The sequence below is a fragment of the Limanda limanda genome, chromosome 11 (genome assembly GCF_963576545.1).
Source record: "Limanda limanda chromosome 11, fLimLim1.1, whole genome shotgun sequence".
NCBI classification, from domain to species: domain Eukaryota; kingdom Metazoa; phylum Chordata; class Actinopteri; order Pleuronectiformes; family Pleuronectidae; genus Limanda; species Limanda limanda.
Window position 1 is genome coordinate 4249698 of NC_083646.1, and position 16789 is coordinate 4266486.

General features: G+C 37.4%; 2 protein-coding genes across 2 annotated transcripts in view; both read left to right on the top strand.

Moving 5' to 3' along the window:
* Positions 1 to 16789, top strand: part of bbs9 (Bardet-Biedl syndrome 9) — a 175074-nt gene that overhangs the window by 107548 nt on the left and 50737 nt on the right. The gene's annotated exons all lie outside the window — the stretch shown is intronic.
* LOC133014459 (uncharacterized) lies at positions 10077 to 14708 on the top strand. The gene is made up of 6 exons (XM_061081701.1): positions 10077 to 10103; positions 10623 to 10808; positions 10955 to 13025; positions 13224 to 13277; positions 14019 to 14156; positions 14290 to 14708. The coding sequence occupies exons 2-6, from the start codon at positions 10653 to 10655 to the stop codon at positions 14502 to 14504; spliced, it is 2634 nt and encodes an 877-aa protein (XP_060937684.1). The 5' UTR covers positions 10077 to 10103; positions 10623 to 10652; the 3' UTR covers positions 14505 to 14708.

Below are 16789 nucleotides of genomic sequence, written 5' to 3' on the forward strand. Positions count from 1 at the left end.
AGGCTGAGATCGCCATGACTCCTGAGAAGGATCCTCAGACACCATCATTCTTCAAGAACCAGGTACTGATTTGTGTCTGAATAAATTGTATATAATGTCTTTACTCTTTAGTCATTGTAGAAGTGATTGAACTTGAATGTACATTTAGTTTGATCTTATTTCAAATGTATTTACCAAGCACATGCTGGTTTTGGTGGTTTTATGGGGACATTTAGTGTCCTTTTATAAGACCAGTCTCAAACACTCCAGTCAGGTCACTTGTTTTTGTGGGGACCACGGCAGCTGATTCATAAAGTACACATTAAATTACACATATTTGATTTTTTTCTGTCCTTAAACTTAAAGAACACTATGTAAGACACATGTCTTTGGACATGAGCTGAGTTTGCATTCTACCAGTCATACCAGTTGTTGGTCACAGGTCAATTTCGTCCTTTTAGAAGACCAGTCTCAAACACTCCAGTCAGGTCACTTGTTTTTGTGGGGACCACGGCAGGTGATTCATAAAGTACGCATTAAATTACACATATTTGATCTTTTCTGTCCTTAAACTTAAAAAGCACCATATAATATATTTATCACAGAATTCAGAGCCAATTGAATCTTTGTAAAGTTAGAATGATTTTGAGTCAGATACAGGTATTTTGATTCTGCCTATTGCTATTGTAATTTAATTGAAATATTGCTCCTGCTCACCAGCTACTCAATAATGATGTTAAACTCATTCTTCAGGTTGCTGGACATTCAACTGTCGCTGTCACTGACTCTTTTGAGGCTGAGATCGCCATGACTCCTGAGAAGGATCCTCAGACACCATCATTCTTCAAGAACCAGGTACTGATTTGTGTCTGAATAAATTGTATATAATGTCTTTACTCTTTAGTCATTGTAGAAGTGATTGAACTTGAATGTACATTTAGTTTGATCTTATTTCAAATGTATTTACCAAGCACATGCTGGTTTTGGTGGTTTTATGGGGACATTTAGTGTCCTTTTATAAGACCAGTCTCAAACACTCCAGTCAGGTCACTTGTTTTTGTGGGGACCACGGCAGCTGATTCATAAAGTACACATTAAATTACACATATTTGATTTTTTTCTGTCCTTAAACTTAAAGAACACTATGTAAGACACATGTCTTTGGACATGAGCTGAGTTTGCATTCTACCAGTCATACCAGTTGTTGGTCACAGGTCAATTTCGTCCTTTTAGAAGACCAGTCTCAAACACTCCAGTCAGGTCACTTGTTTTTGTGGGGACCACGGCAGGTGATTCATAAAGTACGCATTAAATTACACATATTTGATCTTTTCTGTCCTTAAACTTAAAAAGCACCATATAATATATTTATCACAGAATTCAGAGCCAATTGAATCTTTGTAAAGTTAGAATGATTTTGAGTCAGATACAGGTATTTTGATTCTGCCTATTGCTATTGTAATTTAATTGAAATATTGCTCCTGCTCACCAGCTACTCAATAATGATGTTAAACTCATTCTTCAGGTTGCTGGACATTCAACTGTCGCTGTCACTGACTCTTTTGAGGCTGAGATCGCCATGACTCCTGAGAAGGATCCTCAGACACCATCATTCTTCAAGAACCAGGTACTGATTTGTGTCTGAATAAATTGTATATAATGTCTTTACTCTTTAGTCATTGTAGAAGTGATTGAACTTGAATGTACATTTAGTTTGATCTTATTTCAAATGTATTTACCAAGCACATGCTGGTTTTGGTGGTTTTATGGGGACCAGTCAGTGTCCTTTTATAAGACCAGTCTCAAACACTCCAGTCAGGTCACTTGTTTTTGTGGGGACCACGGCAGCTGATTCATAAAGTACACATTAAATTACACATATTTGATTTTTTTCTGTCCTTAAACTTAAAGAACACTATGTAAGACACATGTCTTTGGACATGAGCTGAGTTTGCATTCTACCAGTCATACCAGTTGTTGGTCACAGGTCAATTTCGTCCTTTTAGAAGACCAGTCTCAAACACTCCAGTCAGGTCACTTGTTTTTGTGGGGACCACGGCAGGTGATTCATAAAGTACGCATTAAATTACACATATTTGATCTTTTCTGTCCTTAAACTTAAAAAGCACCATATAATATATTTATCACAGAATTCAGAGCCAATTGAATCTTTGTAAAGTTAGAATGATTTTGAGTCAGATACAGGTATTTTGATTCTGCCTATTGCTATTGTAATTTAATTGAAATATTGCTCCTGCTCACCAGCTACTCAATAATGATGTTAAACTCATTCTTCAGGTTGCTGGACATTCAACTGTCGCTGTCACTGACTCTTTTGAGGCTGAGATCGCCATGACTCCTGAGAAGGATCCTCAGACACCATCATTCTTCAAGAACCAGGTACTGATTTGTGTCTGAATAAATTGTATATAATGTCTTTACTCTTTAGTCATTGTAGAAGTGATTGAACTTGAATGTACATTTAGTTTGATCTTATTTCAAATGTATTTACCAAGCACATGCTGGTTTTGGTGGTTTTATGGGGACATTTAGTGTCCTTTTATAAGACCAGTCTCAAACACTCCAGTCAGGTCACTTGTTTTTGTGGGGACCACGGCAGCTGATTCATAAAGTACACATTAAATTACACATATTTGATTTTTTTCTGTCCTTAAACTTAAAGAACACTATGTAAGACACATGTCTTTGGACATGAGCTGAGTTTGCATTCTACCAGTCATACCAGTTGTTGGTCACAGGTCAATTTCGTCCTTTTAGAAGACCAGTCTCAAACACTCCAGTCAGGTCACTTGTTTTTGTGGGGACCACGGCAGGTGATTCATAAAGTACGCATTAAATTACACATATTTGATCTTTTCTGTCCTTAAACTTAAAAAGCACCATATAATATATTTATCACAGAATTCAGAGCCAATTGAATCTTTGTAAAGTTAGAATGATTTTGAGTCAGATACAGGTATTTTGATTCTGCCTATTGCTATTGTAATTTAATTGAAATATTGCTCCTGCTCACCAGCTACTCAATAATGATGTTAAACTCATTCTTCAGGTTGCTGGACATTCAACTGTCGCTGTCACTGACTCTTTTGAGGCTGAGATCGCCATGACTCCTGAGAAGGATCCTCAGACACCATCATTCTTCAAGAACCAGGTACTGATTTGTGTCTGAATAAATTGTATATAATGTCTTTACTCTTTAGTCATTGTAGAAGTGATTGAACTTGAATGTACATTTAGTTTGATCTTATTTCAAATGTATTTACCAAGCACATGCTGGTTTTGGTGGTTTTATGGGGACATTTAGTGTCCTTTTATAAGACCAGTCTCAAACACTCCAGTCAGGTCACTTGTTTTTGTGGGGACCACGGCAGCTGATTCATAAAGTACACATTAAATTACACATATTTGATTTTTTTCTGTCCTTAAACTTAAAGAACACTATGTAAGACACATGTCTTTGGACATGAGCTGAGTTTGCATTCTACCAGTCATACCAGTTGTTGGTCACAGGTCAATTTCGTCCTTTTAGAAGACCAGTCTCAAACACTCCAGTCAGGTCACTTGTTTTTGTGGGGACCACGGCAGGTGATTCATAAAGTACGCATTAAATTACACATATTTGATCTTTTCTGTCCTTAAACTTAAAAAGCACCATATAATATATTTATCACAGAATTCAGAGCCAATTGAATCTTTGTAAAGTTAGAATGATTTTGAGTCAGATACAGGTATTTTGATTCTGCCTATTGCTATTGTAATTTAATTGAAATATTGCTCCTGCTCACCAGCTACTCAATAATGATGTTAAACTCATTCTTCAGGTTGCTGGACATTCAACTGTCGCTGTCACTGACTCTTTTGAGGCTGAGATCGCCATGACTCCTGAGAAGGATCCTCAGACACCATCATTCTTCAAGAACCAGGTACTGATTTGTGTCTGAATAAATTGTATATAATGTCTTTACTCTTTAGTCATTGTAGAAGTGATTGAACTTGAATGTACATTTAGTTTGATCTTATTTCAAATGTATTTACCAAGCACATGCTGGTTTTGGTGGTTTTATGGGGACCAGTCAGTGTCCTTTTATAAGACCAGTCTCAAACACTCCAGTCAGGTCACTTGTTTTTGTGGGGACCACGGCAGCTGATTCATAAAGTACACATTAAATTACACATATTTGATTTTTTTCTGTCCTTAAACTTAAAGAACACTATGTAAGACACATGTCTTTGGACATGAGCTGAGTTTGCATTCTACCAGTCATACCAGTTGTTGGTCACAGGTCAATTTCGTCCTTTTAGAAGACCAGTCTCAAACACTCCAGTCAGGTCACTTGTTTTTGTGGGGACCACGGCAGGTGATTCATAAAGTACGCATTAAATTACACATATTTGATCTTTTCTGTCCTTAAACTTAAAAAGCACCATATAATATATTTATCACAGAATTCAGAGCCAATTGAATCTTTGTAAAGTTAGAATGATTTTGAGTCAGATACAGGTATTTTGATTCTGCCTATTGCTATTGTAATTTAATTGAAATATTGCTCCTGCTCACCAGCTACTCAATAATGATGTTAAACTCATTCTTCAGGTTGCTGGACATTCAACTGTCGCTGTCACTGACTCTTTTGAGGCTGAGATCGCCATGACTCCTGAGAAGGATCCTCAGACACCATCATTCTTCAAGAACCAGGTACTGATTTGTGTCTGAATAAATTGTATATAATGTCTTTACTCTTTAGTCATTGTAGAAGTGATTGAACTTGAATGTACATTTAGTTTGATCTTATTTCAAATGTATTTACCAAGCACATGCTGGTTTTGGTGGTTTTATGGGGACATTTAGTGTCCTTTTATAAGACCAGTCTCAAACACTCCAGTCAGGTCACTTGTTTTTGTGGGGACCACGGCAGCTGATTCATAAAGTACACATTAAATTACACATATTTGATTTTTTTCTGTCCTTAAACTTAAAGAACACTATGTAAGACACATGTCTTTGGACATGAGCTGAGTTTGCATTCTACCAGTCATACCAGTTGTTGGTCACAGGTCAATTTCGTCCTTTTAGAAGACCAGTCTCAAACACTCCAGTCAGGTCACTTGTTTTTGTGGGGACCACGGCAGGTGATTCATAAAGTACGCATTAAATTACACATATTTGATCTTTTCTGTCCTTAAACTTAAAAAGCACCATATAATATATTTATCACAGAATTCAGAGCCAATTGAATCTTTGTAAAGTTAGAATGATTTTGAGTCAGATACAGGTATTTTGATTCTGCCTATTGCTATTGTAATTTAATTGAAATATTGCTCCTGCTCACCAGCTACTCAATAATGATGTTAAACTCATTCTTCAGGTTGCTGGACATTCAACTGTCGCTGTCACTGACTCTTTTGAGGCTGAGATCGCCATGACTCCTGAGAAGGATCCTCAGACACCATCATTCTTCAAGAACCAGGTACTGATTTGTGTCTGAATAAATTGTATATAATGTCTTTACTCTTTAGTCATTGTAGAAGTGATTGAACTTGAATGTACATTTAGTTTGATCTTATTTCAAATGTATTTACCAAGCACATGCTGGTTTTGGTGGTTTTATGGGGACATTTAGTGTCCTTTTATAAGACCAGTCTCAAACACTCCAGTCAGGTCACTTGTTTTTGTGGGGACCACGGCAGCTGATTCATAAAGTACACATTAAATTACACATATTTGATTTTTTTCTGTCCTTAAACTTAAAGAACACTATGTAAGACACATGTCTTTGGACATGAGCTGAGTTTGCATTCTACCAGTCATACCAGTTGTTGGTCACAGGTCAATTTCGTCCTTTTAGAAGACCAGTCTCAAACACTCCAGTCAGGTCACTTGTTTTTGTGGGGACCACGGCAGGTGATTCATAAAGTACGCATTAAATTACACATATTTGATCTTTTCTGTCCTTAAACTTAAAAAGCACCATATAATATATTTATCACAGAATTCAGAGCCAATTGAATCTTTGTAAAGTTAGAATGATTTTGAGTCAGATACAGGTATTTTGATTCTGCCTATTGCTATTGTAATTTAATTGAAATATTGCTCCTGCTCACCAGCTACTCAATAATGATGTTAAACTCATTCTTCAGGTTGCTGGACATTCAACTGTCGCTGTCACTGACTCTTTTGAGGCTGAGATCGCCATGACTCCTGAGAAGGATCCTCAGACACCATCATTCTTCAAGAACCAGGTACTGATTTGTGTCTGAATAAATTGTATATAATGTCTTTACTCTTTAGTCATTGTAGAAGTGATTGAACTTGAATGTACATTTAGTTTGATCTTATTTCAAATGTATTTACCAAGCACATGCTGGTTTTGGTGGTTTTATGGGGACCAGTCGGTGTCCTTTTATAAGACCAGTCTCAAACACTCCAGTCAGGTCACTTGTTTTTGTGGGGACCACGGCAGCTGATTCATAAAGTACACATTAAATTACACATATTTGATTTTTTTCTGTCCTTAAACTTAAAGAACACTATGTAAGACACATGTCTTTGGACATGAGCTGAGTTTGCATTCTACCAGTCATACCAGTTGTTGGTCACAGGTCAATTTCGTCCTTTTAGAAGACCAGTCTCAAACACTCCAGTCAGGTCACTTGTTTTTGTGGGGACCACGGCAGGTGATTCATAAAGTACGCATTAAATTACACATATTTGATCTTTTCTGTCCTTAAACTTAAAAAGCACCATATAATATATTTATCACAGAATTCAGAGCCAATTGAATCTTTGTAAAGTTAGAATGATTTTGAGTCAGATACAGGTATTTTGATTCTGCCTATTGCTATTGTAATTTAATTGAAATATTGCTCCTGCTCACCAGCTACTCAATAATGATGTTAAACTCATTCTTCAGGTTGCTGGACATTCAACTGTCGCTGTCACTGACTCTTTTGAGGCTGAGATCGCCATGACTCCTGAGAAGGATCCTCAGACACCATCATTCTTCAAGAACCAGGTACTGATTTGTGTCTGAATAAATTGTATATAATGTCTTTACTCTTTAGTCATTGTAGAAGTGATTGAACTTGAATGTACATTTAGTTTGATCTTATTTCAAATGTATTTACCAAGCACATGCTGGTTTTGGTGGTTTTATGGGGACATTTAGTGTCCTTTTATAAGACCAGTCTCAAACACTCCAGTCAGGTCACTTGTTTTTGTGGGGACCACGGCAGCTGATTCATAAAGTACACATTAAATTACACATATTTGATTTTTTTCTGTCCTTAAACTTAAAGAACACTATGTAAGACACATGTCTTTGGACATGAGCTGAGTTTGCATTCTACCAGTCATACCAGTTGTTGGTCACAGGTCAATTTCGTCCTTTTAGAAGACCAGTCTCAAACACTCCAGTCAGGTCACTTGTTTTTGTGGGGACCACGGCAGGTGATTCATAAAGTACGCATTAAATTACACATATTTGATCTTTTCTGTCCTTAAACTTAAAAAGCACCATATAATATATTTATCACAGAATTCAGAGCCAATTGAATCTTTGTAAAGTTAGAATGATTTTGAGTCAGATACAGGTATTTTGATTCTGCCTATTGCTATTGTAATTTAATTGAAATATTGCTCCTGCTCACCAGCTACTCAATAATGATGTTAAACTCATTCTTCAGGTTGCTGGACATTCAACTGTCGCTGTCACTGACTCTTTTGAGGCTGAGATCGCCATGACTCCTGAGAAGGATCCTCAGACACCATCATTCTTCAAGAACCAGGTACTGATTTGTGTCTGAATAAATTGTATATAATGTCTTTACTCTTTAGTCATTGTAGAAGTGATTGAACTTGAATGTACATTTAGTTTGATCTTATTTCAAATGTATTTACCAAGCACATGCTGGTTTTGGTGGTTTTATGGGGACCAGTCTGTGTCCTTTTATAAGACCAGTCTCAAACACTCCAGTCAGGTCACTTGTTTTTGTGGGGACCACGGCAGCTGATTCATAAAGTACACATTAAATTACACATATTTGATTTTTTTCTGTCCTTAAACTTAAAGAACACTATGTAAGACACATGTCTTTGGACATGAGCTGAGTTTGCATTCTACCAGTCATACCAGTTGTTGGTCACAGGTCAATTTCGTCCTTTTAGAAGACCAGTCTCAAACACTCCAGTCAGGTCACTTGTTTTTGTGGGGACCACGGCAGGTGATTCATAAAGTACGCATTAAATTACACATATTTGATCTTTTCTGTCCTTAAACTTAAAAAGCACCATATAATATATTTATCACAGAATTCAGAGCCAATTGAATCTTTGTAAAGTTAGAATGATTTTGAGTCAGATACAGGTATTTTGATTCTGCCTATTGCTATTGTAATTTAATTGAAATATTGCTCCTGCTCACCAGCTACTCAATAATGATGTTAAACTCATTCTTCAGGTTGCTGGACATTCAACTGTCGCTGTCACTGACTCTTTTGAGGCTGAGATCGCCATGACTCCTGAGAAGGATCCTCAGACACCATCATTCTTCAAGAACCAGGTACTGATTTGTGTCTGAATAAATTGTATATAATGTCTTTACTCTTTAGTCATTGTAGAAGTGATTGAACTTGAATGTACATTTAGTTTGATCTTATTTCAAATGTATTTACCAAGCACATGCTGGTTTTGGTGGTTTTATGGGGACATTTAGTGTCCTTTTATAAGACCAGTCTCAAACACTCCAGTCAGGTCACTTGTTTTTGTGGGGACCACGGCAGCTGATTCATAAAGTACACATTAAATTACACATATTTGATTTTTTTCTGTCCTTAAACTTAAAGAACACTATGTAAGACACATGTCTTTGGACATGAGCTGAGTTTGCATTCTACCAGTCATACCAGTTGTTGGTCACAGGTCAATTTCGTCCTTTTAGAAGACCAGTCTCAAACACTCCAGTCAGGTCACTTGTTTTTGTGGGGACCACGGCAGGTGATTCATAAAGTACGCATTAAATTACACATATTTGATCTTTTCTGTCCTTAAACTTAAAAAGCACCATATAATATATTTATCACAGAATTCAGAGCCAATTGAATCTTTGTAAAGTTAGAATGATTTTGAGTCAGATACAGGTATTTTGATTCTGCCTATTGCTATTGTAATTTAATTGAAATATTGCTCCTGCTCACCAGCTACTCAATAATGATGTTAAACTCATTCTTCAGGTTGCTGGACATTCAACTGTCGCTGTCACTGACTCTTTTGAGGCTGAGATCGCCATGACTCCTGAGAAGGATCCTCAGACACCATCATTCTTCAAGAACCAGGTACTGATTTGTGTCTGAATAAATTGTATATAATGTCTTTACTCTTTAGTCATTGTAGAAGTGATTGAACTTGAATGTACATTTAGTTTGATCTTATTTCAAATGTATTTACCAAGCACATGCTGGTTTTGGTGGTTTTATGGGGACCAGTCAGTGTCCTTTTATAAGACCAGTCTCAAACACTCCAGTCAGGTCACTTGTTTTTGTGGGGACCACGGCAGCTGATTCATAAAGTACACATTAAATTACACATATTTGATTTTTTTCTGTCCTTAAACTTAAAGAACACTATGTAAGACACATGTCTTTGGACATGAGCTGAGTTTGCATTCTACCAGTCATACCAGTTGTTGGTCACAGGTCAATTTCGTCCTTTTAGAAGACCAGTCTCAAACACTCCAGTCAGGTCACTTGTTTTTGTGGGGACCACGGCAGGTGATTCATAAAGTACGCATTAAATTACACATATTTGATCTTTTCTGTCCTTAAACTTAAAAAGCACCATATAATATATTTATCACAGAATTCAGAGCCAATTGAATCTTTGTAAAGTTAGAATGATTTTGAGTCAGATACAGGTATTTTGATTCTGCCTATTGCTATTGTAATTTAATTGAAATATTGCTCCTGCTCACCAGCTACTCAATAATGATGTTAAACTCATTCTTCAGGTTGCTGGACATTCAACTGTCGCTGTCACTGACTCTTTTGAGGCTGAGATCGCCATGACTCCTGAGAAGGATCCTCAGACACCATCATTCTTCAAGAACCAGGTACTGATTTGTGTCTGAATAAATTGTATATAATGTCTTTACTCTTTAGTCATTGTAGAAGTGATTGAACTTGAATGTACATTTAGTTTGATCTTATTTCAAATGTATTTACCAAGCACATGCTGGTTTTGGTGGTTTTATGGGGACCAGTCAGTGTCCTTTTATAAGACCAGTCTCAAACACTCCAGTCAGGTCACTTGTTTTTGTGGGGACCACGGCAGCTGATTCATAAAGTACACATTAAATTACACATATTTGATTTTTTTCTGTCCTTAAACTTAAAGAACACTATGTAAGACACATGTCTTTGGACTTGAGCTGAGTTTGCATTCTACCAGTCATACCAGTTGTTGGTCACAGGTCAATTCCACCTTCCAGACTCCACCTTAACTTTTTCTCAACTGTAATGCGTCCAGCAGTGCTATAGCTGGCAATATAGTTAAGACAGAAATCAGAGCCAATTTGAATCTTTGTATCGTAACTATATTATTTCTTAAATATGTCCTTTATTTTCTATAGGGCCCAGATGAACCAGTACTGCATATTCCAATGCAAAAAGTTGGAATGAAGTCATCTCTTGTGGTTTACACAGATTCTGATATATCACATAGTCCATCCAAGAATTCAGATTCTGACTCTGAATTTAGCCTCTCCAAACGGAACCGAGATTCAATACCACGGCTTGGGAAGACCAAAAGCGTACAGGTAAGGAACACACACAATATATACAAAAGATGAATGCATCTGCTTAACATTTCTTTACTGATACTTTGCATTTTGTGTGAAGTGTTTATAGTAAATGTTTAATTAGTGTGCTGACTTTAATTTAATGTACATTTTCTTCTTTAAAGATGAACAACCAGATTCAGTTCGATTCAGACGAGACTTTGGCCTTCACCACAGATGGCAGTGAAGAAGAATACATTCCTGACACCAGTCAGGATTCATCTGATGGAACAGACACAACTGAAGCTTTCGATCCAGGTGACCAGAGGAATATCATGCCCTCACTGACCGAACTGAACAATTGCTCTACAAAGCTGCGTAAAAGAGGACGGTCACCCTCAAGAACAGGAAGCGGCACAGGTGAAAGACCTAAAAAGCAAGCTGTAACCAGGGGTCGAGACACGGGAGACCTTTTCGAAACGTCGACTGCGGATCTGGAGCAAAACATTCCTGACAGTTCTTCTTCCCAACATGATGGTTTGGCTGAGGGTTCACTTTCCATACATGCTGTTTGTAAAAAAGACAATGGTTCCAGGATGTACAACAAGAAATATTATTGTTTGTACTGTAAGATGGGGGTTGGGAAAATGGCAAGGCATTTGGAGCGTGCGCATATCAATATGCCAGAGGTGGCACTGGCTGTGTCCTTCCCAAAAGGCTCTAAAGAACGGAGAATGCATCTGGAGCATTTGAGAAATAGAGGCAACTTCGCGCACAATGTTGAGGTATTAAATGCAGGTGTTGGAGATCTTGTTCCTCGCAAGCAGCCAAAACAGGATTCCGAAGCACTGAAGTTCCTGCATTGCACGTATTGTCAGGGCTTTTTTGCAAAGAAACTCCTTTGGCGGCACATGATGATCTGCAAGTTCAAGCCTGCTGTTTCCAAAAAACCTGGCAAAACCCGTGTCCAGGCACTCTGTGCATTTTCCATACCTCCACCACCTGGTGTGAAAGTCGAATTTTGGAAGCTGTTAAGCAACATGATTCAAGATGAAGTATATTCTGCAGTCAAGTCTGATGTCTGTATTATGGAGTATGGTGAGCATCTGTATAATCGTCTTGGCTTTGATGTTTGCAAACATGAATACATTCGGCAGAAACTGAGAGAGCTGGGAAGGCTTCTGGTATGCTCAAGGAAAACCACTCCCTTGAAGACAATTCAAGACCACATCAAACCTGCAAATTTTTTGCATCTTGTTCAAGCAGTAAAACTTTTAGCTGGCCATGACAGTGAAACCAATTCATTTAAGAGCCCAAGTCTTGCCCTCAAAATTGGACATAGCTTGACAAAGATTTCAATGCTTGTTGAAAGCCGTGCACATGTACAGACCAACTACAATGCAGCAAAAGAGGCTCGTACATTCCGCAGAGTGTATGAAAGTAGATGGAATGAAATGATATCATCTGCATCACTGAGAACACTTCAGGAATCTAAGTGGAATGCCCCTCTGTTGCTTCCATTCACAAAAGACGTCCAGACTCTCCATTCTTATTTAGATGTGCAGCAACAAGATATTCACAGTAAGCTGTCCACAGAGACATCCCCCCAGACATGGTCACAGCTGGCAAAGATCACGATGACACAAGTGATTTTGTTCAATCGACGAAGAGCAGGGGAGGTGTCAAAAATGCCTCTCTCTGCTTATTTGAGTGAGGATTCATCTGACCCACATGAAGATGTAAATGAAGCCCTCTCAGACCTAGAAAAGAAACTCTGTCAACATTTCCGGAGGATAGAGATAAGAGGAAAAAGGGGAAGAAAGGTACCTGTGCTTTTGACCCCAGCAATGCAACAAGCTTTGGATCTGCTGGTCAGCAAACGGCAGGAATGTGGGGTTCCTCAGGAGAACATTTACTTGTTTGCAAGACCCTCCGCTTTTACCTGCTACCGTGGGTCTGATTGCCTTCGACACTTCGCCAAAGTCTGTGGTGCAAAAAGTCCAGAAAGCCTCACCTCTACAAAACTGCGCAAACAAACAGGAACTCTGTCTCAAGTTCTCAACCTCAGTAATACAGAACTGGATCAGTTAGCTGATTTTCTCGGCCATGACATTAGAGTGCATCGGCAGTTCTACAGACTTCCTGAGGGCACCCTCCAACTTGCTAAAATTAGCAAAGTTCTCATGGCTCTGGACCAAGGACGCCTGGCAGAATTCAAGGGCAAGACCCTGGATGAAATCAACATTGATCCTGAGGGTATTAATTATTCATCTTTCTTCACATTTCTCTGCATAAAATAAAATGTATTTATATAAAGTGATCAAACAATATTTATCTCCAATATCTCGCATGCTTTTTTAGGGTAAAATTGGAGCACGTCAGAATCAATAAATTGCACTAACAGTTATTCTCTCCCCTCCCACCCCCCCCCCTCCAACCCCCACTAACTCACAGAGAATGTGCAGATGGACAGTGACACTGAGGTGGCGTGTGAGTCAGATTCACAAGGTAAGTAGTTTCATATGGCCTTGAATTTAACCATGCCTTTGTATTCAAGGATGTGCTATCCAATTATTGTATGCATCTAAATATATGCATGTGCATATCTAAATGTGCATCTGACACATATTTTTTCACGAGCTATTTGATTCAAATGCTGGAGGTCCTGGGTCAAAAATGTTAAGTTGATAAACCTATATTACTGACGATATGAATGAAAGATTAACTGGGAGAATGTGACTCCTACCATTGACGTGACACGGTCTCAGCTCGAGGGAAGATGTCTCACTCTGTTGGAAATACAGAAACGCTCAGTCCAGGACATTTTCAGTGATGATCTAGCTGGTATGAGAGACAGTGATCGCACCATATACTAATATTTTCTTTGTAGAAGTCTGATTTAAAAGACGTGCAGTCTATGGCTATAACTTATCACTGAAATCATCTCTTATAAGCTTAGACATGATGGCAAATTGATCATAGAATAATACAAACACACCTGCAGATCTACAGCACTGCACTTTATTAGTATAACTAATTTACAATGATGGTGTTGGCAACTCTCACCTCAGCTTTCTTTTTTCTCTTTCTCCCGTCTCTTTCTCTAAAAGATAAATTAGGCTAAGTAAAAATACATTAATACATGCCCGGATCTGCCCTGATACAAATCCTGAATACAAATTTACTGAAGAATGACTAATACTTTAGAATTACTTTTCTTTTTGTAATTAGTTTTCTTCTGATTTTCAGAGAGTCGGGTCACATCCAGTCAGAGGGAAGAGAAAGACCCTGCAATGCCAGATGTGGGTCATAGCAATGCAGCAACAGAGCAGGGCCCTCTGACACCTCAACAAGCCTCTCACTGCCAGTCACCAAAAAGGGGAAGAGGTAAAGTTTTAAGATCGAAGTTTGTTACTGTTGAATTTAATGTTTGAGTGTCAGTGTGTTTATGTTGCTGCACTGTGTGTACAGAGCTCAACCCTTCAATTGTGAATATTTATTTGTGTTAATTGTTTTACAGGTCGCCAACCTTTAAAGAGAAAAAAGTGGGAGACAGAGGAGATCCGTGCTGTGGAAAAACACTTGATGTACTTCATCACTTCATGCCGTGTTCCAGGGAAAAGTGACTGTGATAAGTGCCTTCAAATGGAAAAAACTGCACTGAAGGACCGAAATTGGTTGGGCATAAAATTCTATGTCAAGAATCGAATCACAACTCTCAAAAACAAAGTTTAATTGTTATTTGATGTCTGTTGACACCTGTTTTACATGTCACATGTTAAATCATAATCTCCCTTTATCTCAGTTTATCTAATCTGATGTCATAATTTCTTGCCTATAGTCTCGTATTTCATTTTCTATAATCTTTAATCATTTAAATCTTATTGTTTTCATATTTGCAAAAAGTGTTGGCAGTTCTGTTAAGCTATAGGAGTGTTCAACTAACAATTGTTTTTTTTATTGATGAACCTGTCAATAACGTTAAGTCTAACATGACTTAATTAATTAGCGTGTTTTTTTTTGGTCCCTAATGCTAATGTGTATGGAGGACCATACATGACTTAAGTATAAATAAATAAATATATAAATAAACAAATAAATGCATAAGGAAATAAGTACAGAAATAAATAGATAAATACGGGAATAAATACAGAAATTACTAAAATGTCTTAAATGTACTTATTTATATATTTATTTATTTTTACTTAAGTCATGTATGGTCCTCCATAAATGTGTTGTATTCACAATATAATAAGAAAGATAATCCTCTTATTTGAAGAGATGGTACCAGTGACTGGCATTTTTGTTTGATACTTTTTTGATATCTGACAATTTACAGTAAAGTGTTGTTGTTGAAATGGCCGAAGCATCTCATTTGTAGCAACTTCCATTAAATTTAAACAAGGAAATAAAAGATACAGGATTGTTCTGCTAATGATAGATAATGTGAAACATTACTATTATACTTGATTAGAATATTTTTTGATGGCATGCAATTTTTGGATAGGTCTTTGCCTTGCATTTAAATTGACAACAGTTAATGTAATTGTTATTCATGATAGTTGATGAGACTTTTGTCCTATAATATTGCTAACCGTAGTTAAACAGTGCCTTTGAATACTAAGTTTCATATGGTAGCAAATTCTAATCATGAATAAAATCACTAGAGTAGCCTTAAAGTAATGTTGTACCACTACTTGACAGAAACTTAATTCTGACACAAATGCTAAGCTCCAGCTGATGAATGTCATGCTGCATAATGGTTCCATAGAACTCACCTTTACAGTCGAAGGTGTCAAGTGGTTACCCAAAGTAGGAGCTCCAGCTGATGAATGTCATGCTGCATAATGGTTCCATAGAACTCACCTTTACAGTCGAAGGTGTCAAGTGGTTACCCAAAGTAGGTTAAACCTGAGTGTGTTGAGTGGTACTCAGGAAGTAAGAAAAACCAGACAGTGTGTATATATTGACCTCACACATAACTAAATACCTGACAAGTCCCCAGGAGGTGGTACCTGGTCCGGTTGTGAACTCTACTTTGTCTGATTGATCATTTGAAGCCACATTCTTTTTAAGGACCACTCCAGGATACTGCTTGATTTTTCTCAGCTCTGTACACCTAGAAGAAAGGGTGGATCCCACAATGCAATCATTTGTAGCAACTTCCATTAAATTTAAACAAGGAAATAAAAGATACAGGATTGTTCTGCTAATGATAGATAATGTGAAACATTACTATTATACTTGAACAGAATATTTTTTGATGGCATGCAATTTTTGGATAGGTCTTTGCCTTGCAGTTGAATACTTTAAATTGTTGATGCCTTTGCGGAAAACAATATTCACAGCAAGCTATTGCTCAATTTCACGGTATAATACAGTATTTTTTTTTTTTTAAGTCAGACTTGAGTTTAATTTTGTTGCTTGAGACCGCCCACAACTCATATGAAAGAAATCATGTTCCATCAAGTCCCACCGGCTCATTTAGCACACAGTCAACGCAATGAAATCAAAAATATTGTAGATCAGTGATTTTATTCACGATTGAAGGAAGTATAATAATATGATGATAAGACGATTTTCACCCAGAGTCTGACCCTGCCAGCACTGAAGTGGAAAGAGTATATATTACCACCTGCTGGTTACCTCCTGCCAACATGCATCATAATCCATTCCGCTCCTGTGGTTAACTTAACAAGGTAATTGTGATATGCAAATGTTTTCACTTAAGTCAGCTAGTCTACTCTCCTTTAGCTGCTGAGGGGACAATGTTTATATCTTTATGTTAAACCACATTAACAGTAACTTGTCAATTTATTTGATTTTCTTAGCCACAGGATTTAATTTCTCAGCAGTCAAATCAACAAACGAATTAAGTTAGCTAGCTTAGTCACTCACATGTAGCTAACTTTTGTTAAACATATACAGTACCAGTCAAAAGTTTGGACACATCTGCTCTTTCAATGTTTTTTCTTTATTTACATTTTTTCTAGATTGCTGATTAATATAGAAGACATCCA

What these genes read in the sequence shown, in the direction of transcription:
- LOC133014459 (XM_061081701.1), top strand. Translation starts at nt 10,653, where the DNA reads ATGCAAAAAGTTGGAATGAAGTCATCTCTTGTGGTTTACACAGATTCT. An exon ending in AATCAACATTGATCCTGAGG is followed by an intron (nt 13,026 to 13,223) that starts GTATTAATTATT and finishes ACTAACTCACAG; the next exon opens with AGAATGTGCAGATGGACAGT. An exon ending in GTCACCAAAAAGGGGAAGAG is followed by an intron (nt 14,157 to 14,289) that starts GTAAAGTTTTAA and finishes ATTGTTTTACAG; the next exon opens with GTCGCCAACCTTTAAAGAGA.